This window comes from Convolutriloba macropyga, chromosome 6 (assembly GCF_964194025.1).
Source record: "Convolutriloba macropyga chromosome 6, txConMacr16.3, whole genome shotgun sequence".
Lineage (NCBI taxonomy): Eukaryota > Metazoa > Xenacoelomorpha > Acoela > Convolutidae > Convolutriloba > Convolutriloba macropyga.
This window is the reverse complement of record NC_134473.1, coordinates 57,449,737-57,476,033: the sequence shown is the minus strand read 5'-3', so window position 1 is coordinate 57,476,033 and position 26,297 is coordinate 57,449,737. Positions and strand designations below refer to the sequence as shown.

Here is a 26,297-nt window from a genome sequence, read left to right as displayed (position 1 = left end):
TTTGTTTTACTTGCCCTGCAGCGTTCTAGAATTCAAGATGAGTTCCAACAGCGTGGAACTTGACAGTGCAAGGAAGTGGCACAGACGATTTGGTCATTTGAATCAAACGGATGCGGTCAGGAATGCACCAGAGACAGTGGGGGAACTCGATGATGTATGTAATGTGTGTGCATTGGCCAAGATCACAAAGACTCCAGTACCAAGAGTGGCAGAGACCCAAGCAGAAGAGAAGCTGGAGAGGGTGTTCACAGACGTGATGGCACCTTTCAGAGTAGAGTCACTGTCAGGGTTCCGCTTCTGCATAGTGTTTGCAGACCAGTACACGAAGTTTGTGTTTGTGAAATTGCTTAAGGTAAAGAGTGAAGCATATGCCAGCCTGAAGAAATTTGTTCTCAGTGTGGGGACGCCCAAGAAGCTGAGGCAAGACAATGCGAAGGAGTTTCTCTCAAAGCAGTTCAAGACGTACTGCTTAGATGCAGTCATTCTACAGGAGAAGACCATACCAGAGACGCCACAACAGAATGGGTTAGCTGAGAGGTGCAACAGGACACTGCTGGAGATGGCAAGATGTTTGCTCATTGACTCAGGACTTTCCAAGATGATGTGGGGAGCAGCAATTCTTCACGCAGCAAGGATCAGAAACTTGGTTGTGAGACGAGGAGAAGAAAAATGCCCAGCAGAGCTAATGAGAGGTATAAAACCTAAGCTTCTAATTAGTAAATTATCTTTTTTTGGTTGCACAGTCTTCATGAGGAAGAGGGACAGAGAATTCAGCAAACTTGAACCCAAGGCACTGGAAGGAAAGTTTGTGGGTTACACTGAAGGAGAAAACGGATACCTGGTGTACATACCCAACACACGCAAGGTGATGGCAGTTCAAGATGTGATCATCAAGGAGTCTGAAGTGGGCTCAATCCCTGACAACAAAGAAACGGCTGACCTACTAGATGATGGGTCTGAACTGGGAATCTGGCACCCAGGTGATGGTCATCAAGACGATGACAACAGAGAACGACAGGACACATCTACTGCAATAAAGGAGGAGTGGCATGACGCAGGGAGCGTGAATACTCAAGAAACAACACTGAGACAAGAGGCCTCGGATGTTGGAGAAACAGCACTAGATGAAGGATCTACTGCAACAAGAGTGAGTCACAGAGACTCAGAGTCACTGGAAGACAGTGACACAGAAGACTTCTCACAGTTAGAGACAGTTGGCTTCAATGAAGATGCACTGGAACACGCGGACAGAGCAGAGCCCAGACGAGGAACACGAGCAAGGAATGTTCCGCAATTTTTTGAAGAAGTCAGGACCCATCTTGCCGTGACTGAGGGCGACTATGTGGAACCCAAAACAGTCTACGAAGCCAAGCAAGGTGACTATTAGGACCAGTGGCACCGGGCAATGAAGAACGAGGTCAAGGCACTCCAAGAAAACGAGACTTGGAACCTAGTGAAACCACCCACAGACAGAGACGTCATACCGGGCAAATGGGTCTACAAAGTGAAATTGGGACCCAGTGGTCAAGTGGACAAATACAAAGCGCGCTATGTGGCGAAAGGCTTCAAACAGTGGAAGGACTGAACTACTTTTGAGACTCTTGCGCCTACCTGCAAGCCAGAGACATTCAGGATTCTACTTCAGCTATCAGCGAAGCAGGGCTATTTGATGCACCAATTTGATGTCAAGACTGCTTTCCTGCACTCACCAATCGAGGAAGAAGTGTATCTGGAACAGCCACAGGACTTTGTAAAACGCGGATCAGATGGGGAGAAGTTAGTATGTCGACTAAATAAATCAATATATGGTTTGAGACAGGCTGCTAACAACTGGTACAAAGAGCTGGCAAACTTCCTACTGAGACAGGGGTTCACCAGAAGCAGGAACCATCACTGCTTTTTCGCAAGATCAGAGGCAGAGGATCACACCTTCATCTTGGTCAGGGTTGACGACATCATAGTGGCATCAAGAAGTATGACATTGGTCTGTGATGTCAAGAAGGCACTAGAAGCAACCTTTCACATGGAAGACAGAGGGAGACTACACTGGTTTCTGGGTCTAAGAATCAGACGAGAAGAGGGCAAAGTCACAGTCGACCAAGAACGCTACATAAAAACAATGCTTAAGCGGTTTCAAATGGATCAATACAAACCCTCAAGAACTCCAGCTGATTTGAATTTGAAACTTCAGACAGCACAGAACGGAGACGAAGAAGTGGACAGAGGATCTACAGAAGCTTGGTTGGATCACTTCTGTATCTGGCCAAACAGACGAGGCCAGACATCATGTTCACAGTCAACATTCTGTCCAGACACATGAATGCACCTAGTAATCAACACTGGATGTGCGGAAAACTTACTTACACAAAAGAGGCTAGTTATGATTTAGTGGGGGAAAGTGATGCAGACTGGTCTGGAGACGTGAACGACAGAAAATCAACAACGGGCTATTACTTCAAGCTCAGCGGATGTGGCGCAGCACTCAGCGGGGTTGTCAAGAAGCAGGCCACAGTTGCTCTTTCTTCATCAGAAGCAGAATATCAGGGCATGGCAGCAGCAGTTCAGGAAGCACTCTACCTGAAACAACTTCTAGAGGATTTTGGCATCCAACAAAAACGTCCAATAGCAATTGGAGAAGAGAACCAAAGTTGTATCAGACTCTGCCAAAAGCCAGTCATGCACAAAAGGAGCAAGCACATCGAAACAAAGCTTCACTTCATCCGGGACAAGACGGAGGATGGGACTATTTTAATTCATTACGTCCCTACAGACAAAATGGCAGCGGAAATCTTCACAAAGTCCTTACCCGTTTCGAAATTGGAAACATTCAGAGCAGGTTTGATGGGAACAGACTCTACGCAATCAGCTCAAGTCTGAGTGGGGGTGTTAGAATATCGATCAAACTATAGTCTTAAACTTAGTGAGAATTAAAAAGAAAGTTTGACTCACCAGATTAGAAAGACAAGCAATATAACTTCGATCAAAGAAATTATATAAATGAATCGTCAAGAAATGGTGCTTAGAGTCAATATTCGGTTCAAATTTATGAATCTAGATAACTATTATTAGAGCTAGATTAATTGATGTAAAATCTTCCCAGCATGTAATAAATGATGATGATATCTCCGGAAGTGTGAATGAATTCTTAGAAAAGTGCAAATGCATTCCATATATGGTTCCCTTTGCGACTGATTTGCAGAAGCAAACCATATTGGGTAACCTTTGCGACCCCCACTATAAATCACGGTGCTAAGATTAGTTTTGTATCTTGACTTTTTCACACTGATAATGGGTATATATAGAGCTGATTTTTGAGTCCTTTTTCATCCCCAAATTCAAATCACCATCTTGATCTAATAATCAGATCTCTCCTGTAAATCTCTAAATTCTACTGTAAAATATCATTTTGTTATTCTCTCATTTTTGAGAAATTAATTCTTTACTTAGTTAAAAACGCTTTTTATTCCGCTTGCGAAAGTCCATAACCCAACAATATCTCTGTGCACTTTAATGTGCTGTTAATTGTGGGGAAAAGGAGCAAATCCTCCCAATTATGCTCCATGCGCTAGCGGTAAATTGTTTTTCATAATACACTCCTTCGGGAAATATCTTCGAATATCGTTTACTTTGATTTCTTGGAGATGCACTTTCGATGCTAGCTTGACGATAGTTTCCTGTTTTGCTCCCATCTCATGAACAAGTTTTTTCCAAAAAAATTAGCTAATGAGGCCAATTGAGCCTTTATGATTAACTCTTTCTTCTCTTAGGGTAGTCATTGCGGGAGCTCAGAGATGGGTTATTAGATCTAGCAGGCCAAATGTGAAACTCTTTAACAAATTTATCAGAACAATTAGGCCTATTACTACAATATATAATCGCCAAGAGGAGCTGTTTGCCACGTAATGATATCAGAATGGTCAAAATAATTTTTTAAATCTGTTTTCCATAATTGGAAAAATCCGTGAGTTTTTAAGTTGGCGTATTTGATGTGATTAGCTATAGCTGTTTCTTTTTCTGTATTTTGCTTTTTAGAAAACTATGAGTGCTGAAAACTTGTTAAAACTAATTATAAAAATAAATTTGGCTACTCTATGTACACTAGTTGATTGATAAATGGGGTCATAAAACCTTGCTACAAATTTATTAGTGTTGGAGCAGTGTGAGTGTGTAATTGAGTCCATTGTTATTGTCCCAAAATTCTCCGCGTTCACTTTTGTATTGAATGCAGAATATCACTTTATCATCAATTTGCCAATCTTGAAATTCCACCTCAAATGAAAATCGCTCACAGCCATTTATTTCTGACCCCGGAACGTAATTGGCTCTTAAATCATTTTGGTGTGCCCAATTATTAAGCGTATAGCGAATCGTGACTTCTTTGTAATAACCCAAGTTAGTTACTAAAACTGAACCCAATAATTTGAGCCCGAATATTTGAATGTTTTCCAATTTCACGTTTTGCGATTTGGCTTTTTCAAGCACAGCATTCGATGGTGGTAAGAAAAACAAAGGCGCAAAACTTTGTCTTGTGGTCCATTCACGTGAAAAGTTTCGGAAGTCTTCACAAGAATCGTGAACAGTAAAGTCGACCTCCTGAAAATTTTCGAATGTCAGAACATGCGATAACTGTTTGCCACATGTATCTGCAAATTTGACACTCTTACTAAAGGGACTTTTGGACCTTCTCGTTAAAAGGTTTCCGCTTGAATCTAGTTTGGCTGATAGGTACGTTTCATTGAGCGAAATATGTCGACATTTTGAATTGGCTATGTCGAGATCTTCTTGGGTCAATGAGCTCGTGATCTGTGAAGCTTGATCTCGAAGACCGTTAACAATATTCTCTCTAGCAACTGCAGTGGCTTTTGGCAGTTCATGGTGAATTGAATTATTTGGCCTTGTTTCGCTCAAATTCAAGTTTACCAAGTTGGTCTCTAAAGTTTCGGTAGGGTCACTGCTTTCTGAGTCGTAATAATCGTGTCCGCTCTTATTTGTTCCAATGTGATTTTGTTCTTTGTGAAAGATTTGTTTTGTATCTTGTCCTCCACGGCCATCGACCAGATAAAAGGGTGTATCCTAAACGATTTAAGCATTAACCATCGTTTGAATCGGAGTAAACTCGGCAAAAATAATTAAATTGCTGTCAAACAAAATTTTTGCAGTTGTGATAGTACTGTTTACGTATATTAGTGAGAAAAACTGCTGACAATGTTTTTGAACAACTACTCGTCTGACTGATTTCTTGTTTTGGGTTCAGTTTTTGATACAAAACTGCTTGATTTTTAGTCTGCTAAAATTGCTCAATATTTAATGCAATTCTGCGTACTATTTAAGAATAGTTTACTTCAAGAAGTCATATGAAAAGTCAACCTATTGTTTGATTCTATTTAATCAAGTGTCCAATCATATACTGAACTGCAAAAGCAAAATAGCACCCCTATTTTCACGTAGTAGAAATTCATTTTTTGAGGCAATTTTACTTCAAATCTGGGGTCTTCTCATCGGAATTTCTGGTTCGTGTACGTTGCGTTTTATCTGAACTTCATACTTAAGCGAGAGGTCTGCTGAAGAGGATCAATGGTGTAAAAAATTTCAAAATGTGATTTTAAGTTTGAGAAACATTGCCTCAAAGATTAAATTGAAAAATCATATGTGCCATGCGTCATTAGACCGAAAAAATGATGGTTGTTATGAGTGAAATTTTAGCTTCCCTCGGAGTAATTTTGAACCAATTTTTCTCTGTCGCCTTTAAAGTTTTCCGATGTTTTGATTATTTCAATTGACCTTTTTGTTGTTGAGTTGCTGTTTACCGTGAGATCTAAATTGCTCTCGCATTGAGAATTTTAAGCAGTCGAATTCAATTGGCGACAGTTACTTCTAAAATTCAGAAGAGAAGTGCTTAGAAATTTGTTTCAATTTTTTGAAATTATAGTTCGATTACCATAGTATTTTATAGTGAGTTCTAACAACATCATTTAAAACCGCCCTTTATAAAAGTTGTTGACCCTCTGAAGCAGGTTACGATTCACCTGGCTGAACCAAATAGAATTTTGCCTCGCCTGCCAATTAAATTTTTTCCACGATAATGTGTTTTTATCTTCTTCAATAAAACGAAATGTTTCATGTTTTCAGTCTATTCAGCTTTATTTTAAATCTAACTCCTGGTTTTTAAGGATAAATGGCTTCATGACAAAAAGTAAATTTGCGCGTCATCTGATGGAAAATATTGTTGGCTCTTATGTTTTATTCGTCTTCTGAGCTGATATTATCAGATATAAGAAAAGTATGAGTCTTAATTGGATAGTTAGTATGGAAGTTTTGGCGGAGCTTGCCGCTGCTATTCCATTGATGAGCTTCTATAGTTGATTTTACAATCCTAATTTAAGTATGGCTTTGAATACTGATGCCGTTTTCGATTACTCTTTCCGACAATAGAGTTGGACGAAAAAATTGTCCCTTAATTCTTTTCTTAAAATACTTTAATTTTAAAACGATTTAAAATTATGATTAAGTGTCAATTTTTATCTTTTGCCGACCAGGTCTATTTATCGCAGATTCTAGCAAACGTTAGTTAAGTGGTTCGCTTATGTTTGATGTCCTGCACAGAGAAAACAAAATATATTGTTAAGATAGGGTCTGTGCCAAACATGCCCGGAGTTGCTTTAAATGTAGAAATCACATTTTTATTAATTTGGGGGTATTGTGAGTATTCTCATAATCGAAGTTTTAATAATAATGTGTATTTATTTCAGTCGATCGGTTGCTTATTTTATGAAATATTAAATGCACGTCAAGATGAAATTTCGTGCTATTTTGATGAGTAATTTTGGAGGATTTGTCTTTTTAATAACCGCTAAGCGATAGCGGCTATTATTGGGGACGTCGTGCTTTTTACTCCTCGAAGAGTAGTATTGGTTTTCTTAAGGTTTTTTTTACCGGAAGTACTATTTGTTTAGGCGGCGTTTTGACCCGAGTAAAATTGCCACGTAAACTAGTTTTTTCTGAGCGAGAGAAATTTTTTGTTCATGCATTGCGTTGAGTGAATGACTTTTTGACGTTGAAAAGAGTTTTTGAGAGATTGGCACATATAGATGACAGTTTTTAGCTGCGTTTTCGTCAATTTGCAATTTGGCACAATTTTTTTATTTCAACTTGGTTTAGTTGTAGAAGTTAATTTTGATCGATGCCGTATGAATAAGCAACCATCGATAACACAATGTTTTTGAGAGCCTAATAAAGTGTTTCGAGTGCAAAATTGGCACTTGATTCTCAATTTTTGTCAATTTTTGGTTTTTCAATGATTTCTTCTTTTTTGGCTGTTTGTGCGGATTTTTTTAAACCGATTTAGTAAGTGTCAACGTCTTTAAGATAATTGCTGAATTTGATTTCTCTTTTTCATGTGAGCTACTTTTGTTTTTATAAAATTGTACACATACTAATCCGATTTTGGCGGTTTTTGTCTAATTTTCTAAGTTTTTTTGTATTTTGAATTTAATTGTCATAAAGTCTTTTGGTGCAACTTTGGTGTTCTTGGTTTCGTTTTTGCTAATTCAATTGTTTTTGGCGATAACTCTTGAAATTCAGTGAAAATTTTTACGATACTTTGAACATTTTTTTAATTGTTTTTTTTGTGTCGCAATTGAGCTGTTTTCACTTCTTACTGAGACAGAAAAACGGCTATGTATTTCTTTAAAAACTCAATTGCGTAATAACTGAAATATTTATTTTTCTACCTCAAATTTTCATTTTTGATTTTTGAGTTTCCAGTTTAAGTTTTAATTTGATTTTTCAGAACTTGCGGATTAGATTCTTTTTAAATCTTTTTCACAATGTATGTAATCTCCACTTTCTTGCTTGCATATTTGTTTCACCTATAGTTAACCTATAGTTTTATTCGTCTAGACTTTATTAAATCGATAATTATAAATTTCAACTAATAAATTTTGTCTTTTTCCTTTGAGTTTTTTTGGAGTGTTTTGATTGCAATCGATTTTATTTTATATATGGCACTGAGATTTTGCTAGCTCTACTTCTCAAAATTTTGAACGACACTTTTTCAGCAAATATACTAAGGTCTTGTTTCTGGTAATTTACGATTTTTGACGTTTGGATATTGTTCTGTCTCTCTTAGCCTCTTTCATGATTAATTTTGATTTGATTAATTTTTCGACCATTGTTTAGTTTTATCGCTTTTATTGTGATGTAATGCGACAACTAATGTGAAAATTTCATTCAGTTACCAGTTGATTATTGGTTTTAAGTTAAAAAAAAACTAACTTAAAAATGTTTTAACTGTTTTAAAGAAGTGTTTTGATTGAGAGAAATTACGGAAAATTATAAATTTTGTAACAATTTTTCGTCATTTTTTTGAAGCTTTCGATCGTTTTCTTCAAAAATAAGAAATGTTGGAGCCAAACACGGCTTGACTTTTGCTGCTCACGGAGTTTGATGTCTTCCATTGAGTTCAAAAATTTTGGCTTGTTTAAAATGAAGCAATAAATTCTTTTGTTCAGTTGGTTTTATGGGCTATTTTTCTTTTTTCGACTGATTTTTTTGGTTTTAGTAGTCATTTTAGTAGGTACCAGTTGATTTAAAAGGTAGGTCTTTCACGGAGACGGCTCTTTGAGTCCTTTTCGGAAATCTTGCGGCTATGTTTTTTAATTCGTCTCCATCGATGATTCTAACGACTTGACTTCCTGGAATTGAGCTTTTCAATGACTTCAGTGACTTCTACGGCTTTGCGGTTAAACTTTGTGCTTAATTTCATTTATGCTTTTAGGTCAATTGCATGACTTACCTCACTCAAAATATTGACTTCTGAACTCACTTATGAAACGTTGAATTTTATGAAAAATTACTAGTTAAAGATCAGTAGTGTGCATCGAAGTAGTGCCGAACTTCTATGCCCTAATTCTTGAGTATTAGTTTTGAGTTTTTGATTTTGAATATAAATTTTGAAAAAACTTGTTTAAGGATTTTTCCTTTTAGACCGTATGTGTCAAAGTTGACAGTCCGAATCTTACCAAAAAGTCTAGTGGTCTATTAAAGGACTAGTGGTCGATCTGTCTATCTTATTTCTTTAGTTGTTTCAATTCATGGAAGACCACAAGCGTCTATCGCGGCTATTTTCAGGCAATCTGCCGGCTATGTTTATCTTTTTCGAGGAAAGACTTGATTTTGGGGGCGGGATGGTCAGTTTTTTTCAAGAACTTGTTTTGAATATGATTTTGTCCCTACTGATTATGCCGATGATAAATTTGTCGGCTTTCTTTTGCTTAGGAAATTTTATAAACAGATTTGATAAACAGATTCAATTTGATTTACTAAAAACTGGTTTTTATTCGTTCACCCTTAACTTCTTTACAAGTTATCCCGTGGTTATGGCTGAAAACGAAAGAGCTGTATTTTTCTCGTTTTTTGTCACGCGCAGTGAAATTCTAAACGATGATAGTTTTCATCCATTGTTCACAAAGGTATGGCTAGGTATTGCAAATAGCTAATTACTAAAATGTTAATCGATCTCAGGTATAGTTAGTATGAGTTTCGCTCGGATGGTATGTCAAAGTTAGCAATAGACGAGCTTACTATAAGGCTGCAGAATTGTACCTTTAATATAACTTCTTGTGCATTTTACCATTCCAAAACGCCTCCATTCCGTTCTACTGGAATCTGTTGTGCTGCTAAACTTTTAGCTTTGTGAAAATCAACAAATGAAATTACACGGAAAATTGCCAGAACACATTATAATTGATATAATAGTACATCCCAGAGTACACATTTTATCGTTATCAAACTACCTCAGGTTTATACCTCGACTTATGAAAAGAGAATACAATTCCAGTGGGGGTGCAATACATGCTCGATTTTTGAAATGCTATACCCGTTGATTACGGTAAGCATTTGTCAACTTTCAAAATGCATCATGTAAAGTTTTTTGGATCTAATGTGAGAGTTTTGGTCGAGCTTAAAATGTATCAAACTTGGGTGGAGCTGAAGTCGAGCATGAATAACTTGGGTCCAGCTAAGTCAGGATAAACTAAGTCGAGATAAGGTCTGTTCATTGACTGTTTAAATCAAACTTGGTCTTTTTGGAAGTTTTGGTCGTGTATATTCTTTTCATAAGTCAAGGCTGGGACACCACTTTTACCTGTCTTAATTGCATGATTTCTATGAAGTTAGGAATTGTATAATTTCGCATGTTAACGCTTTAAAATTTGAAATTATTTGCCAAGTGAATAAATTCTAATACCTTTATATCGTCATCTGAGAAAAAGCTTTTCGCAATTGTTTCGTGTATTTGCTCCTGCTTTTCATCCTCGCCGATCCTTTCTGTATCCAAACTTGCCGATCGAATTAAACCCATACTCGATACTCCAGCGCATAAAAAATCGGTCATATTATCGATTGTCGTCAATTGAAGTTGATTGAGGCGATGAATTGAACGTAGCATTTGGCAGAAAACCAACACATCTATAATACATAATAGGGCGTTTATTAGTAATACCAGACGGTTTTTGTATCACAGTTCGAAGTCCTCTGTCAAAATCATTTATGACCAGACCACCAGAAACGAGGACATAATTATAAGCGCGAGCCGAACATATACCACGAGGAGAAATTTGATCATGGGCGACTTTGAACGAACTCGTGAACGCACCAAGCAATTTAAAATAGCTGGAATCCGGTCATACGTCTCTATAGTTTCTGGGTGGGTCTGACCATAAGGTATTATGGTCTTAAGGTCCTTGTCATAATCAATTTTAAGCGAGGACCTCGACCTGGGTGATGAGCGAGAAACATATCTTTCATATAGCACAACACATAGATTGGTTGCTTAGTTTTGAATGGACTTAGAGTATCTAAGTGAAAGTGGATTTTTTAAATCTTTCGATCCTCTTAATTGTTTGCTTGTTATACAATTTTGAGAGTATTTTTGATGTCGTATTTTTAGAAATGTTCCCGGGTTTACCATAAATAAATTTTGGCAATCATATCCAAGCCATATATAGTGACGAAGAAACTTGGCAACCATATACCTTACCATACGAAATTCAAAACTGATGTCAACTCGGGTTGCAATAAGTTATTTGCCTCACAAAAAGTTGGATGCTGTTTTGTTTGCAATAATTGGGCAAGATTTTGTTAACATTTTGCTCATTTGTTCTTACCTTTAAAGGTGTTCGGTCAAAAACCTGGACAGGATGCTGAAAGCTTCTCCAGCAATCGAACAACGTAAGAAAGGGGCTGCTTAGACAGAAAAGAAAAATATTTGTGACAATACTAACTGCTATATTGAAGCTGGGTTGAAACGGTCAAAGTAAGGGGTTATCCAATTTTGTCAGCTAAATGAAAAACAGAAATGATAAAACTGAAAAAGAAGCTTCAAGTGATTTTAAATTGTTATCAGAGAGCAGTTGTCAAATTTTGTTTTTAAATTCATAAATGTGCTCAGCTCGATATATAAAAGAAAGTTTTTGTATCAAGTCACTTGATTTGAATTATAAACAAAAACATACTTTTTTTTGCAATTGTATGCGCTTTAATTGGTCTTAAGTTCGTTAAATTTATGTGCGCAAAAAGTGTTCAATATACAAGCTAATTTTTGAATATTTGAAGCCAGTTTTGAGACTGCTCAAAATGTGAACAAAGTTATAAATATTGTGTAACATTTACCTCAAATTGTTGAATTTTGCATATTACTCAAGAATATGAACCAAAAAATATGAGATGCGAGAAATTTTGCGGTCAAAGAACCTTTACGACTGAAAGCACTTTAATAGAGCTTTGGAATAGCTCATTTTAATATGGTGAAGCATGTAAGCAACAAAAGCCTTTTGTAATACGTCTCTTAATGCAATTATGCATGCAAAAGATATGTTTGCGTGGCTATAGGTTTTTAATCGTCTGATAGAAAAATATGAAGTCTTTATTTTTTTTATTGTCATTACGGGAGCTAAATGCGCACTACCAATTTGTTTTTGCGACTAATTCTTCCATCATTTGTTTCAAACAGGAAAATCTATATGCGAGTCAGGTTTTTTCCGGCGAATGCAAAGGAAGCCGAAGTAAAAGTAAGCCGACAGAAAAACAAGCCGAAAGTTATGTAATAGTTATATAATCTATCAGAAATAATACATTGTTAGCCATTACAATCAATCCTGTGCGTAGTATTATAGTGCATAATGTATTCCAATGCGCCAAAGAAACAAAAATACGTCAATTGTAGACATCTAGTGTGTACGGGACTCAGTGGACCGCTGTCCGTGGCCATGCCTCTCATCCGCTGTGGGATGTAATCCGGAGATCGCGGGCTGGTTATCGCGGTGAAGCCGGCCCGCCAGCGGAAACTTAAAATACCGGTATCCCAAAATTTTCCGGCTTACTTGACCTCATTTTCAAGATTCGGCTTGCTTGCCTATCAGCCTGCTTGACCGCCACCGTTTTTTTGCTAAGGCAACTTTCCACTTTTCTTGTACAAATTTTAGAAGAAAATATGCCGCAACATTTTGTAGCTCTTAGATGGTAGTTATTACTTTCATTTAAAATCTTGAAAAAAATTTTTGATGAAAAAAGGAAAATGGATTACTTTAAAAATTTGGGAAAAGAGCAAATGGGAACAAAAATGTTACTTACTTATCAGACTTTAGAGTTTTAGGGAGATTTGAGTCTTTTCTTCAATTATTCATTAAAATAGATTTCCTTCGAAAAATTTCTCAAGCAGTTGAACTTTTCAAAAAAATATCAATTTAACAGTTACTGTGAAACAATTAAAATCAGACAGAAAATTGAAACAAACATTACTAATCCTCTTTTTTCTTATTTAAAACTTCTTTTAATCCCGTTTCAATAATCTGTGTTAAGTCGAAAGTATCATCAAACAATTTATTATTAGACAATGAGGAATTATACAAACTCTGGAAATTAAAATGCAGTTACCAAAAGCAAGGGCCTCGCCGCCATAAAGAACACAGAAGTGAAAAGGTTGTTAGTAAACTGCAAAAAACCTTTTTGGTTAATCTTTATCAATTTCAGCCCAAAGGTTACCTAGAAAGGGTATCCCTTGAATACATACTGAAAACTAGAAAAAACTATTCAATATGTTAGATTCTACAAATTCTCTTTTTTATACAATGATGTGAGAATCTGATCATGGAAATTATGACTTCTAGACTAATTTGTATTTAATTATTTAATTATTCTCGAACGAAGTTTGAAGCAATTATTGTGAACGTGTTGATATTTTTTTCAAAATTTTGGCTTGAACGTTTTGACTTTTCAAGTGACTTGTGTTGCTTTTGAATTTTTTTTCAATGACCTAATTTTCTCTCATTCCTAAGTGTCAACAGATGGACTCGATTCACTGCAAGTAACTAGCAAAAGTTAAATGAAAAGTAAATGAAAATTGGAGTAATGTTTTTCCTTTTTTTGTAGTGGTATATAACAACCTCTAATGACATCATTTAAAGCCCCACTCAGTTAGCCCCATCAAATGAAGCAAGCTGCAATAGATTTGAGCTCCCACCAGTCGTACGAGACTTTTTCCGACATAATCTTCTGAATGGCTCAATGTGAACAAGTATAGCAAATTTTGGATGTCTGAATTAAAAACAGCAGGAAAATATTTAAGTTCACGAACTTTGAAAAGACGAACTTTTTTGTGCAACAATCAAGTCAAGAGTGACAGCGCATGAAAACTTGACTCAAGTGCTTCAACAAGTTGAAAACGGTTGCCCGCAAATATGTAATCATCAAAAAAAAACTGTGAAAAAACCTTCACTGAATATAATCTTTGCACTGCAAGTTTTTTGTGTATATATATATATATATATATATATACATATATATATATATATATATATATATATATATATATATATATATATATATATATATATATATATTTATGTATATATATAATTGGTGACCCTTCTTCGAGCCCCCTTCCAACTGAACCCTCTTTTACGTCCCTAATTATCTGACTTGGGTCTCCCCAAATCCGAGTTCTACATTCTGTGCTGGACACAAATCAAAGGCGTGACCCAACAGCCGTCTTAGCAAAGACGTGAGGCCCACAGACCGTGCGACACACGAAAAACAAAACAGAAAAGATCAAAAGACTAAAGACGAAGACCCTAAAGACAAAGACACTTTTGGAGCCAAATTGTTAAGTTGCAGACGTTACCCAGAAGAACAATTTTTTTGGGGAGTCAGACGTTACCCCTGAAGAATTTTTTTCTACGGTTTCAGACGTCACCGTCGCTGATCGCCGGAGGTTTCAGATGTCACCTCAAGAAGTCTTACCTTTTTACAGGTAAAAAAGAGAAATAGCAAAACCTGAAATTTATCCTCCTTTATCTACTTTTCTTTGCACATTTTAGACAATTGTTCTTTGATTTGTACTTGTCTCAATTAATTGAACGCAATGACAAGCTCTTAAGGCAAAAAGTCATTCCTAAACAAAAAAAATTGACGAAAAAAAACGTTTTGACAACAGAAACTGAAAAAACGTTCTTTGATGTTTTGGCCTGATGTTCCTATAGAATATACTTTTAGTAGTTCAACCTCACTTTTGAACTAATCTTTAGTGAGACAAAAAAGTAATTACTTTGATAAAATCAAATAGCTTTTCAAAAATGAAAATTGACAAAAAAACCGTTTTGAAAACAGAAATTCAAAAAATTTTTTTAAAAATTTATAGCCTAAAATTCCTATAGAATCTACTTTTAATAGTTCAACCTCTTTTGAACTAGTTGTTTGAGAACACTTTATTTAGACAGCGAAAAGAACGCTGCTGGTCACTCGAAGCTCAAAAAGGCTTTCACTTGACGTATTCCAAACAATACTGGTAGAGAGCGAAGCCATGTTGAATTAACAACCTCTCACAAATGTCGCTAATCTTCCAGACAACGAGATGCCTCTCACACCTGACCACATCCTGATCAGTTGTCCATTCAACTTTCTGCCTCAAGGAATTTTCACAGCTGAATTCCAGCTCACTTCAAAACATGAAGAAATCTGCAACAGATGATGAACCACTTCTTGCAGCAAATTGTCAAAGAATACCTGCCGACACTACTCAAGAGATCCAAATGGAAGCAGAACAACCAGTCGTCGCTTAAAGTTTACGACATTGGCTGGTTCCTGAAAGACATGACTTCTCTTGGGCGTGTTTTGGATGTGTACCCTGGACGAGATGGACAACACCGTGTGGTAAAGGTAAAAACGGCTTAAGGTACGTTTGTTCGCTTCGTTTCCGCACTCGCACGCTTTTTGGCTGATTAGCCCCTTTTATGGTTTTTCACGTAACGGTTTTTAGTCAACTTGGGCTACCCTCTCTTTGACGACCTCTCCAAGTATTAATCGCCCTCCTGTTCTTCTTGGAGCATGTTGTATAACAATCAAGTCAAGAGTGACAGCGCATGAAAACTTGAGTCAATCGCTTGAACAAGTTGAAAATGGTTATCCGCAAATTTGTTATCATCGAGAAGCTGTTAACATCGGATATAATCTGGATATAGTCTTTTGACTAGAGACATTGTTTCCGTATATGTAGAACAACCTTTGTTGATTTTTTAAATTATGCAAATTAGTTAGAAATGTTATCTTCTAGCATCCAACAAATTGTAACATGTAGCATTGTAAGGAGCTCACATATACGCAAATAAATTAAATTTTATATGATATGTTTTACGTTTTTTTCAACTTATTGAATTCCTCAGGTTCTACGCAATATGTTAGCTTTGACTGCAATATACCAAAAAACAAAGATTAGTTTTCCGTTTCTAAGCTGCTTGAGTGTGAATTCTTCGGCGCCAAAATTGAAATTTCTTCAGGACTGTTTTTTGTGTCTCTGATTTGACCACAAATTTTGTAAATTGCTCTCTCTAAAATTTTAGAAACTTGTTTCAACTCAAAAAGTACTGAATTGAACTGAATATGATTTTCTGAAAAAAAACAAGTCTCGAAAATTTATATGTACTATTAGACTTCAATACATGCGTGCGATCATTCGAATGTGAAAACTGCATCAACTTGACTCTTTTGAAATTTTTAGCTAATTGCTATAATGAAAGAACCTTCGGAAAACTGCTCAAAAATGGTTTAAATTGCTTATTGGTTTTAGAAATCGAAAAGAAATTTTTTTTGTCAGAATTTGTTGAACTTTAGACTACGTTGAAAGACTTGAGGCAATAAAACTAAGATTTTCACTGTGCGTAATTGATTTCTAAAACTCTGATCATTTCGTTTGATTTTATATTAATAAACCGTTTTGTATGTAATGCGCTGAAAAGTGGTAAAATGCGCTGAAATTATAAAATGAATAGTGCTGAAAATTCAGTGAGATTCTTAATTTCAATGCATGTATGCTCATTTCTTACAAAACGGTAACAGATTCAGTGCAAAAACCTTACAAAACAATGAGCTGAAAGCGGCTAAAATTGTGAATCAAAATTGAGTTAAGTTGATGGATAAATATGTTGTCACCTTTCATACAACTTTCCTGTTTATCTTTTATACTTTTCAGCGTGTTTGAAGAATTTGGACTCCAATTTTTGAAGCTTAGATAAGAGAAAAGAAAATGAAGATTACTGATTACCTGTGATTAGGGCGAAACGATCGTTTTATCGTAAAATTGCTTTCTGTGTCGCGTGAAGAAATATTTGTTTGCCAAAAAAGATACTACACCGCCAGCGCTCAAATAGAGAGAACAAAAATATGTTTTTGACTGCTTATTGCCATGCTAAACTGTCGGCTTGTAACCTAATTGAATCTTATAATCCGTTTTTAATAACGCTCGACTGTAAAACCGTGTGTAGAACGGACTGAACTAATTTCCTCCGCGCGCAAAATTTTCTCATTGAGAGAAAATGGTTAGCAGAACGGAATAGGGAAATTTATCACGTGAATGCTTTTTATATTATATTTGCCAGAGGCTTGTTCCGTTCAATTTGTTGAAAATATAACCGTTCATGAAAGTGGTAAATGAACGCGCGGTCACTGAAATTTGTTAAAAATAGACTCGTATTTTTAGAGCCTTAATAGATCAACGGCAAGGTGAGGATAGTGTTTGAAACCTTAATATAGTTCCCTAAAGAATAAAGCGTTAAGTAAAATAATAATTTTAAATTGGGATATGTTTGACCCAAACTGTGACCGAGGCATTATTCCAAAAATGTTTCACAGGTAACGAGTGATGAAAAATTGTGTTCTTACTACAACTACTACAACTACTTAAATTTTGGTAAACTCACCATTAAAAACCAGACAGTGATCTTATATATAACGTATAATTTTGAATTTTCTATATAAACCGCAGATTAAAACACGACAAGGTATGGTTATTTTGTCTAACATTCAGCGAATGGTTATATACTTGGTCGTGAATGCGGTGAATTCGTTGATTATATGTAAGATTACCACTAAATTGAGGCGGCGAATTTTTTACCGCGTTCGCTGCATGCATCACACAATTTCGGGGTGAATGCCGGCCGTGCTCAAAGCTCAACCCAGAAGAATTTATTATGCGCTTCCACTCGAATGAAAACAAAAATCTGAAGTGAAATTTTAGAGGTTAAAATAAGAATATCTACGTAAAGAGGCAATTATTAACCGTTCAATTTGAGAACTCAATTTGAAAGAGCTTCAAATATTTTGAACAATCTAAATTTAGCAGGCTTTAAGCTTGCGTGAAATTACCGAAGCATTTCCTCTGAAATATAACAGGCGAGTAGGGCACCAATGCGTTCACTAGAAGACAAAATCGAGTATAGAGAGCTCAAATTGGGAATTGAATTTTAGCACACGGCTCTCTACCTTGGAGTAAAGGGAATAGGTACACTTATATATGAAGGTATGGTACCACACTATTTGCAGATATTTTGCATGAGAGCTTGCTGTGTACTAACTGTAGGCAACAAATTAGATAGGAACGCATTTTGGTGTCACGTTTAATATGTTTTAATCTGAGGCCAGCTAGGTTGCTGATATTGAAAGAAGAAACCAACGTCCCCGTCTCTTCTTATTACGCCGAAGAAGTAAAAAAACATAGCAGGACAAGTCCCAAAGTACAATTCAAAGAATTGAATGAAAAATTCATGAGAATTAAGGTAATTGACCATAGCAGATCAATTGAACAATCTCAGCCAAAAAGACAAAATCTCAGAAGTTGAGAAATTATAAAAGTCTCACAAACTAAACAAAAAATAATCATTACTAAAACTCTTGAAGCTTTTGCCCCAAAGGTGAAATATGATACAATTCAATATACTCATTAACTCACGCAGAAGCCTTGAAAGAGGTTTATTTGCCACTAAAGTTAGAAATTTCATAAATGCTTCAAAACTTTAAAGTGCAAAATTTGAAGAAAGTTTCTAAATGTCGCAGAAAATGTTCAAAACCACTTTTTTGTATCTGAAGTTCCGTCATGTAACCCATCTGCAAGATTTTAAAAAGTTTCCTTGGCTAGAAAAGATCGTTAAACTCAGAAAATGGTAAAAAATAAAAACAATTGAAAATTTTAACAAAATCTTGTTAAAACTGATATTAATATACTCAGATCCATTTCATTATTTCCAACGACTATCCAGTATTCCTATTTGAAGCGTTAAATAGTTTCACTGACTCATAAAGGTCGATAAACTTGGAACAAGAATAATTTTCAGAAAATTTAAAAAAAATTGCAATTTTTTATTTAAAAATGGCAAAATTTGTAATATAAAAATTCTGAAAAACATTCTGTTAGCAGTAGAAACTATGCATCAGACAATTATCAAACTTTACAGGAGATTACTTGACAACTAGGACTGAAAGAACTTCAAAAAAGTGACAAACCTTTTGAAAAAACCTTTAGAATTGTAAAAGAATTGTAAAAGTATATATTTGGGTGTTTATGTTTCAAGTACCAATATTGGACATGAAAACTAATTAGTTGCTGCACAAGACCTTTGTCAATTTTGGCAAACCTCAATTAGAGACTGGTCCAACAAAAAATCGAAAAAAACACGAAAAGTTGCAACACTTTGGGCTCAAAAATTCTTAAAAATGACCTTTTAACCTTTAATTACGTGCTTCCCAGTAGCTTCACCACCAAGCATTTGACGAAGCTCAAATTTATGAAAAATGTGTGAAAACATCTTAAAAAAGAGACAGAGCACCAATTCAATCCAATTCTTGGATTGTAAAAAAATTTCCCCGATTTCTATTTTAAGGGTGTTTATATAATAATAATAATTATTATTAGATAATAATAAATGGTTTTCAGTTTGTTAATAGACCAGCCATTGATTAAAATAACATACTTTTAGTGTAATGAGGGGATGGTAGGAGGACGCATGCTTGTCTCAGCAGAAATTCACAGCTGATCAAACTCCTGATTGATGGATATAGTTACCTTAGTTTAGGTGAAAATAATGGTTTGAAAAATAACTTTTATTTTTCAAGTGAGTTTCATCAAGTTCAATGGTTCAATTTTTTTTTCGATGAAGCAGAAAGCGTACATCTAAAGATTTTTAGTTTCGTTTTTGAAATGTAGGTTACGAAAATGTTTGAAAAAATGCAGTTTATAAAAGTATAAACAGGTTGCAAAAAGTTAGGTTCAACATTATTGTCTAAAATAGTGTTGAATACTTTTGATTTTCGGTAATTTCTTAGAAATCAACGTCCCTGTCTCTTCCCATAACGCCGATGAAGCACAATAATCTGCCCAATTGCTGAATATATGGCTTTATATAATAACTGTTATATATTGATGAAATAATTTTCAGTACGATAACGGACCAGCCATTAAATATATGATTATAATTTTAGCGCAATGAGAGGATGATAGGCTGTATGCTTCTCTTGGTACAATTTCAGAGGTGAGTACACTCCCGATTGATGGATATCAGTACCTTGAAAAAAGAAAAATAATTTAAAAATTCAATTATCTGGCTCAATTTTCTTTCGATGAAGTAGAGAGCTTTCGAATTCTTTTTATATTTACGTAGGTCAGAAGAATAAAATTTTGCAACATCATTGCCTAAAATAGAGTTAAATGGTTGGTAATTTTTTCGTAATTTCTAAAATGTTTTGACTCTGTCAGCTTAAAAAATACTGATTAAAGTGCTTCATTATTTTTACCCAAATTCAAAAAAGATTTTTCTTTCTGATACCCATCTGAGTGTAGAGTATTTAGTGACACATTTTTGTTAAGAGTCAGATTACGCTATAGCTAATTTTACATTTGGACAACTGATGACGGTATCAGTTCGGTATTCCATCAGGAAAATCAAAGTGAACCTGGCCCTGAAATTTCAGCAAAATTTCAGAGAGATTTTTTTCCTTCTAGCAAATCAACTGTTTTCTGCTTTGTTATATATCACATGATTTTTGTCTATTGTGTTCTTTTAGTACAAATTGATATCTAGAGTAACTATTTATGATCAGCCGTAATGAGGGATATTTAAAAAAAGCAGTGGGCTAGAAAAAACTTTGATCAGTTTGTTTTCTATCAACTCTTGTATTTCTATTAGTGCGTTAAAAGTATTAGATCCTTTAACCGAGAAAGCATACTGCAATTTGGAGATATTGTTAATTCTCATCAAAGGTTGTCGGAACCCTTTTCTAGTTTTTTTGGATTCTGATACCTTTAATAATCTTTTTTACCAAAAGATATGAATTAATTGGACTAATCAAATTAGCAACTTTTATATCAATTTTTCGGTCCCAACAAATTTTTGGAGAGATTTTCAACAGATGATGGTCGAATTGCACTGACTAATTTTGTAGATAAATTGGGTTCTCCTGTTGCAAGACGAATAAAACTTTTCGAACTGAATGGTTACAATTTTCAAATTTTCTCATTTTTTTAAGTGTACATTTTGTAAAAGACCTCAAATCAAATTTCCGTTATTCGCACTTGGTCACCATTAGGCCATTTAGTTTTGTTGAATTTTGCTTTGAGTAATTTTATGTTGTGCAAAAGGAGAAGAAGCTTCGATATATTTTTCTCTCGAAGCTTGTTTGAATTGGCATTCATATCATTGACCGAGAAGATTAATTACTATAGTGGGAAGGCGCCAGAAACGAAAACTTACGGACAGAATCAGTGTCTTTCCAAGTGACAACAGTTAATTGATTAGTTTGTGTTGCTTGTAATGATAGAAATATCAGTTTAGGTAATTGCTAATTAAGAACATCAACTTTTTAAACCTTGATATATCAAAGGTCTCATGATTGGCTGACAGTCACCATTTCCAGAAACACCTGAACAACAACAATGTTTTCTTCGGCCTGCTTTACGCGCTTTTCGTTTTGGTTTCTCTGTCTAGATACAACTCAAAGTTAAGTCCTCTAAACAATTGTAAATTCAATCAAAATTGAGGGACACTTTTTAAGATAAAGGGCTCGACGTAAATTTTTTTTTTGAATTTGAACACTTGAAATGCTTGTTTGCTTTCCAATTAAATCCAAAAAGCTAAGAATATTTTTTCAACCAATTTCGAACGAAGTGGAGAGTTTTGATTTATTGTGAAAGAAAAATCAAGAGGCCAAGAACATCTGAATTTTTTCACCATTTTGAAATAATTTTTGAAATTTTAATGACCTTTTAAAATAAAACAGACAGAAATACTTGGGTTTTTCAAATCCATTGTAAAGTTTTTGGTGAGTCTGATTTGTATCAAACAAAATTGGGAGCAGAATTTTGAGTTCAAGCAAGTCTCTTCAATTGGAATTTGACTCATTGTCTCTGCGTTTTTTTTTTGGATACTGATACCTTTAATAATCTTTTTTACCAAAAGATATGAATTAACTGGACTTATCAAATAATCAACTTTTATATGAATTTTTTGATCCCAACAAATATTTAGAGAGATTTTCAACAGAAGATGAGATGGTCGAATTGCACTGACTAATTTTGTAGATAAATTGGGTTCTGTCGCAAGACGAATAAAACTTTTCGAACTGAATGGTTACAATTTTCAAATTTTCTCATTTTTTTAAGTGTACATTTTGTAAAAGACCTCAAATCAAATTTCCGTTATTCGCACTTGGTCACCAATGGGCCATTTAGTTTTGTTGAATTTTGCTTTGAGTAATTTTATGTTGTGCAAAAGGAGAAGAAGCTTCGATATATTTTTCTCTCGAAGCTTGTTTGAATTGGCATTCATATCATTGACCGAGAAGATTAATGACTATAGTGGGAAGGCGCCAGAAACGAAAACTTACGGACAGAATCAGTGTCTTTCCTAGTGACAACAGTTAAGTTGATTAGTTTGTGTTGGTTAATGATAGAAATATCAGTTTAGGTAATTGCTAATTAAGAACATCAACTTTTTAAAATAAAACAGACAGAAATATTTGGGTTTTTCAAATCCATTGTAGAGTTTTTGGTGAGTCTGAACTGTATTAAACAAAACTGGGAGCAGAATTCTGAGTTCATGCAAGTCTCTTCCATTGGAATTTGACTCATTGTCTCTGCGTTTCTATATAAATTGACTGTTTTAATTTGACTGAAAACAAGCAACACATTCGGATCATAAAAATTCTGAAAACTCTAATCAGTAAATCTTCGTGTGAAGAAAAATAACAGACATTTAAACGCGTAATAGTCGTCATTATTATGTTGTTGTTGCTTCGCAGCTATTGCTACAGGGCGATGTTTGCAAACATTAGTTTAGAAAATTGTCCTTTTGTTTCTGCAGTTCTGGAAATCGCACCCAAATGCCAGCTTCAGATTTTTGTTTTGTTGAAATTGGGGATTGCACACTTCCAGGAAACCTTGTAAGGCGCTTTTTCAGTTCCGATGTTTGGTTGTTTTCCAACCCCTCTTGAGGGGGGAGGAACTATATACTCAATTGTTTTTTTGTTCAGACAATTTTGACCGATCGATATATTCATCGTACAAAGCTGTAAGTGGTATCAATATAAAGCCCCTCCGGAGTAGAATACGAAATTTGAAAGATTTTTTTGAATTTTGTATTTTACAAGGAGTTATTGAGGTTTGAAGTTATGTGAATAATAGACGGATTTCCGTTGTTTTCATTCACATTTTCCGGAACTTTGCCTTAAAATTTCGTCAATTTCGCTAAAAATTATGAAAAATTATTAACAATAGTGATGTTGATTTTATTTTTAGAAACAAAAAAGCATTCTTGGCCATTTTGATTACATTTTTCTGGCTGAAATTTTGGCTAAATTTTTCAAAATTCAGCCTATTTCAGCAAAAATTGCCCAAAAAAAGCTTTTTAGTCCACTTGATAAACTTTGCTGAAAATTAACACCACAAAAACAACAAACACAATCTTTGTAGAGTACGAAAGGAGCTAGTTTTTCTTCCACGTCCAATGAGAGTAGTCTAGAATCAAAATTTTGCCATTTTTGCTAACTTTACTCTATGATTATCAAAGGCAGCATTTATTTTTGATCTTTCAATTACCTAGATCTAAAGCATTTGAAACAATTGAGTGTTATAAAAAGACAAACAGCTATATCGGAGGTGGTTTTGGTCCAATCACGGACAGTAACAATCGAAAAATAATTCAGATTGTAATCACTTGGTCTTTTTTAACAAAAATTTGTTTTTTGTGTGTTAATTAAAGTTTTTGTGTTAATTAAAGAACAGAAGAAATCACATCAAAACTCACTGTTGTTAGGTCCGAATGGTTTGATGAACAGTTTTATATTAATATATTCATTTTCTTTACTCGAAAGAATATGGTCGTTTTGACTTTTAAAAGTGTTTGCTTTTTAAGTAAACAATGGCTTATTGAACTTCGCCACTATTTTTCTCTTCATTTTGTTTACTTGTAGCTTAGTTTTAGCAAAGAAAGAATGCTTCTTCTTCCTGTTCTTTCAACTAATTTTATGTGTTTTTTGGGGTTTTTAGCATTAAATTATGGTCTTCTGGGTTTGATACTACCAGATTTCAATTTTTTGAAAATTTTTAGGTATTGGCCAATTTTTCATGTTTTACGCGTTTTGTCATATTATCACATTATTGACACATAATATTTTTGACATTCGAAAAGGGCACAATTGAACATTTAAAAGTTTTGAAAGGCATAGAATATGGTTTTAACGGCTTCGACACCTCTTTCAATTTTTTTACAATAGTTTTTAACTGTCGTTTTTAGTGTGTGTTTTTAGTCGTATGAAATTACCTGGATAATGACAGGTCTCATTGGAATTGCAAAAAGAAATAAAGAGTTTTTTTTCTGATTTGAAAAGATTGTTTTCAAAAATGAAAAAAAAACCACTTTCTAACGCTGTTTAACTTCGCATTTTTGTTCTTTTTGTCTATTTGTTACTTAATCTTGTTAATTACAGGTCACGTATGACATTATAGTTATCAAGGGAAGATGCAAAGGTACAAAATTCAATTTTTTTCTAAGAATTTCTTACGAATTTTACTGGCATCGGCACGGGTTTTTCGCACAAAAAATTAAACTGATTTTTGGTTTTTGTCTGTGTTTGACATTCTTTTTGTAGACGTAAGACAAATCCTTAATAACTAAAGCTACAGGTCTCAGGCGCTTCCTTTGGACGAAGAAACGAACCTATTTAATTATTTCATTTTGTAGCTAACAGCTTAAATGACTTTGTAATTAATTGTTTTCGAAAAAAAAAAAACAAGTGTTAATTAATTTTGCACTTTATTTTTTTGGTCTACTTGTTACCTATTCTTATTAATGAGAAGTCTTGTCCACATTCTAAGCGTTTGAGGAAGGCTCATTTGATCAATTTTTGAGGGGCCAAATATGGCCTTTCGGCTTCGACTGCGTTTTCTCGCAAGTTTAAACTGAATTTTTTTGTTGTCTCTATTTGTTGTTTTTTTTGTAGCCGCATAAAAAATGATTAATGACTAGTCTTAATGCCCTCAAATAGAGGCGCATGTGGTCATAAACATATTGGACGTTTTCAAAAATGTAAATGGTTTCCTTCCTTTGAAATTATTTGTTTTTAAAAATATAAGCCAATTTTTTATTTGCTGTTTTTTTCTCTTTCGTCTAATTGTTACCGAGCCTTTTTATTGTGTGCTTCCATATTTTTTCTAGCAAAGTACAAGGTATTTTGTTTAATTGCAGTTTTATCCGAAGCTTTTTTGAGCTTGTTAGTAAGTTTTTTTTAAAAAAATGGATATAAAGTTTTGGATGTTATTTATATTTTTTGTTATTGTTGTTTGATTTTTTTATTCGTCTTGACTTGCTTTCTCAATAATGAATGATCTCATCAATTTAATGCAGCATTTTTTACTCCAATGAGTTATATGCGTCGAAAGCGATCGTTGTTCATACACAATTTTTGAAATACGTGAACTTTTGTGGTTTTCTATCTGTTCCTCATTTGATAGACATTTATGCCAAAAATGTGGATGAGCGGGTTCGGAACTTTATGTGCGAACGCGCAATACCGAGCCTCGTTGTTGAAATTTATATTTGAATGTAAATTATTGGCGAGTCTAGATGTTTGAAAGACAAATTTGCTTCTCATTTTTTGAGTCCTGGTCTTAGGTAGCCTGAACAGATCTCTCGAATATATCACGCACTGGTTTTCACCTGATTTTAAAAAAATGCGCACAGACAGATTCCTTCTCTTCGGTCATTTAAAAGAACCGAATTAGCGCTATTTTTTCTGGGAATAAAAAGAATGCTATACTCACGTTAACAGTTTCCCAGTTTCAGCTCACTATAACACGTCATTTGAGCGGCGTGAACACAATTCCAATAATTTTAAGGAAATCTCGGAATAAAATAATTACCCCTTTTCCACTGTGCTGCTCTCCAAAAAGCGTGAACAGATTTAACCAGCAGGGAAAATATGCAGATTTGTTCACGCTTGCAGCCAGTTGCTGGCTAGATCTAACTTTTCATGTAAACAGAAATCAAAGCTAGATTGGCATAATTGCACGTAGTAAACAAAACTGACAACCTAGCGCTCGATCAAAATTCCACGAATGGAAAACTTCAATATTTGGAACGTTCAAATTCCAGGAATAAATTTAAATTAGGCGCGTCAAAACATGAATGTGATGTCAATCTTTTTATAATTACTTTTTAAAACACAATTTGAGTTAGTTGTTTATATTCAATTCGATGTACTATGTGATCATTCGGTTTGGAGGTGCGTGAACTGAATTGCACCGCATTAACAATAATTGATAGAGCTAACCGTGTATATATTGAGAAAATAAAGTCTGATTCCTAACTAGACGGGTTTATACCACGAGGGGGAAGGTAACGTACAAATTGAATTAGAGTGCACTGAATTTGAACACGCGCGGTAACAGAAGTTGAAGGAAGGAAATTGAACATGCATTTATA

The 26,297-nt window shown here is 34.7% G+C and overlaps 1 protein-coding gene across 6 annotated transcripts; it reads right to left on the bottom strand.

Moving 5' to 3' along the window:
• Nucleotides 1-4,039: 4,039 nt before the first annotated feature.
• LOC142341073 (protein phosphatase 1 regulatory subunit 3B-like) lies at nt 4,040-25,922 on the bottom strand. 6 transcript variants are annotated; one of them, XM_075391930.1, is made up of 3 exons: nt 25,637-25,922; nt 10,247-10,467; nt 4,040-5,073 (listed from the first exon to the last, which is right to left on the bottom strand). In XM_075391930.1, exons 2-3 carry the CDS (start codon nt 10,445-10,447, stop codon nt 4,144-4,146), a joined length of 1,131 nt encoding a protein of 376 aa, XP_075248045.1. In that variant the 5' UTR covers nt 10,448-10,467; nt 25,637-25,922; the 3' UTR covers nt 4,040-4,143. The 6 variants fall into 6 exon arrangements, with proteins under 6 accessions (XP_075248045.1, XP_075248049.1, XP_075248048.1 ...); XM_075391934.1 differs by lacking the exon at nt 25,637-25,922 and adding an exon at nt 17,372-17,627; XM_075391933.1 differs by lacking the exon at nt 25,637-25,922 and adding an exon at nt 17,250-17,358.
• Between the last annotated feature and the right edge of the window lie 375 nt (nt 25,923-26,297).

Coding starts and splice junctions, on each gene's coding strand:
- LOC142341073 (XM_075391930.1), bottom strand. CDS start 10,447: ATGCTACGTTCAATTCATCGCCTCAATCAACTTCAATTGACGACAATC. Junction 5,074..10,246: donor TCTCAGATGACGATATAAAG/GTATTAGAATTT, acceptor TAAATCGTTTAG/GATACACCCTTTTATCTGGT.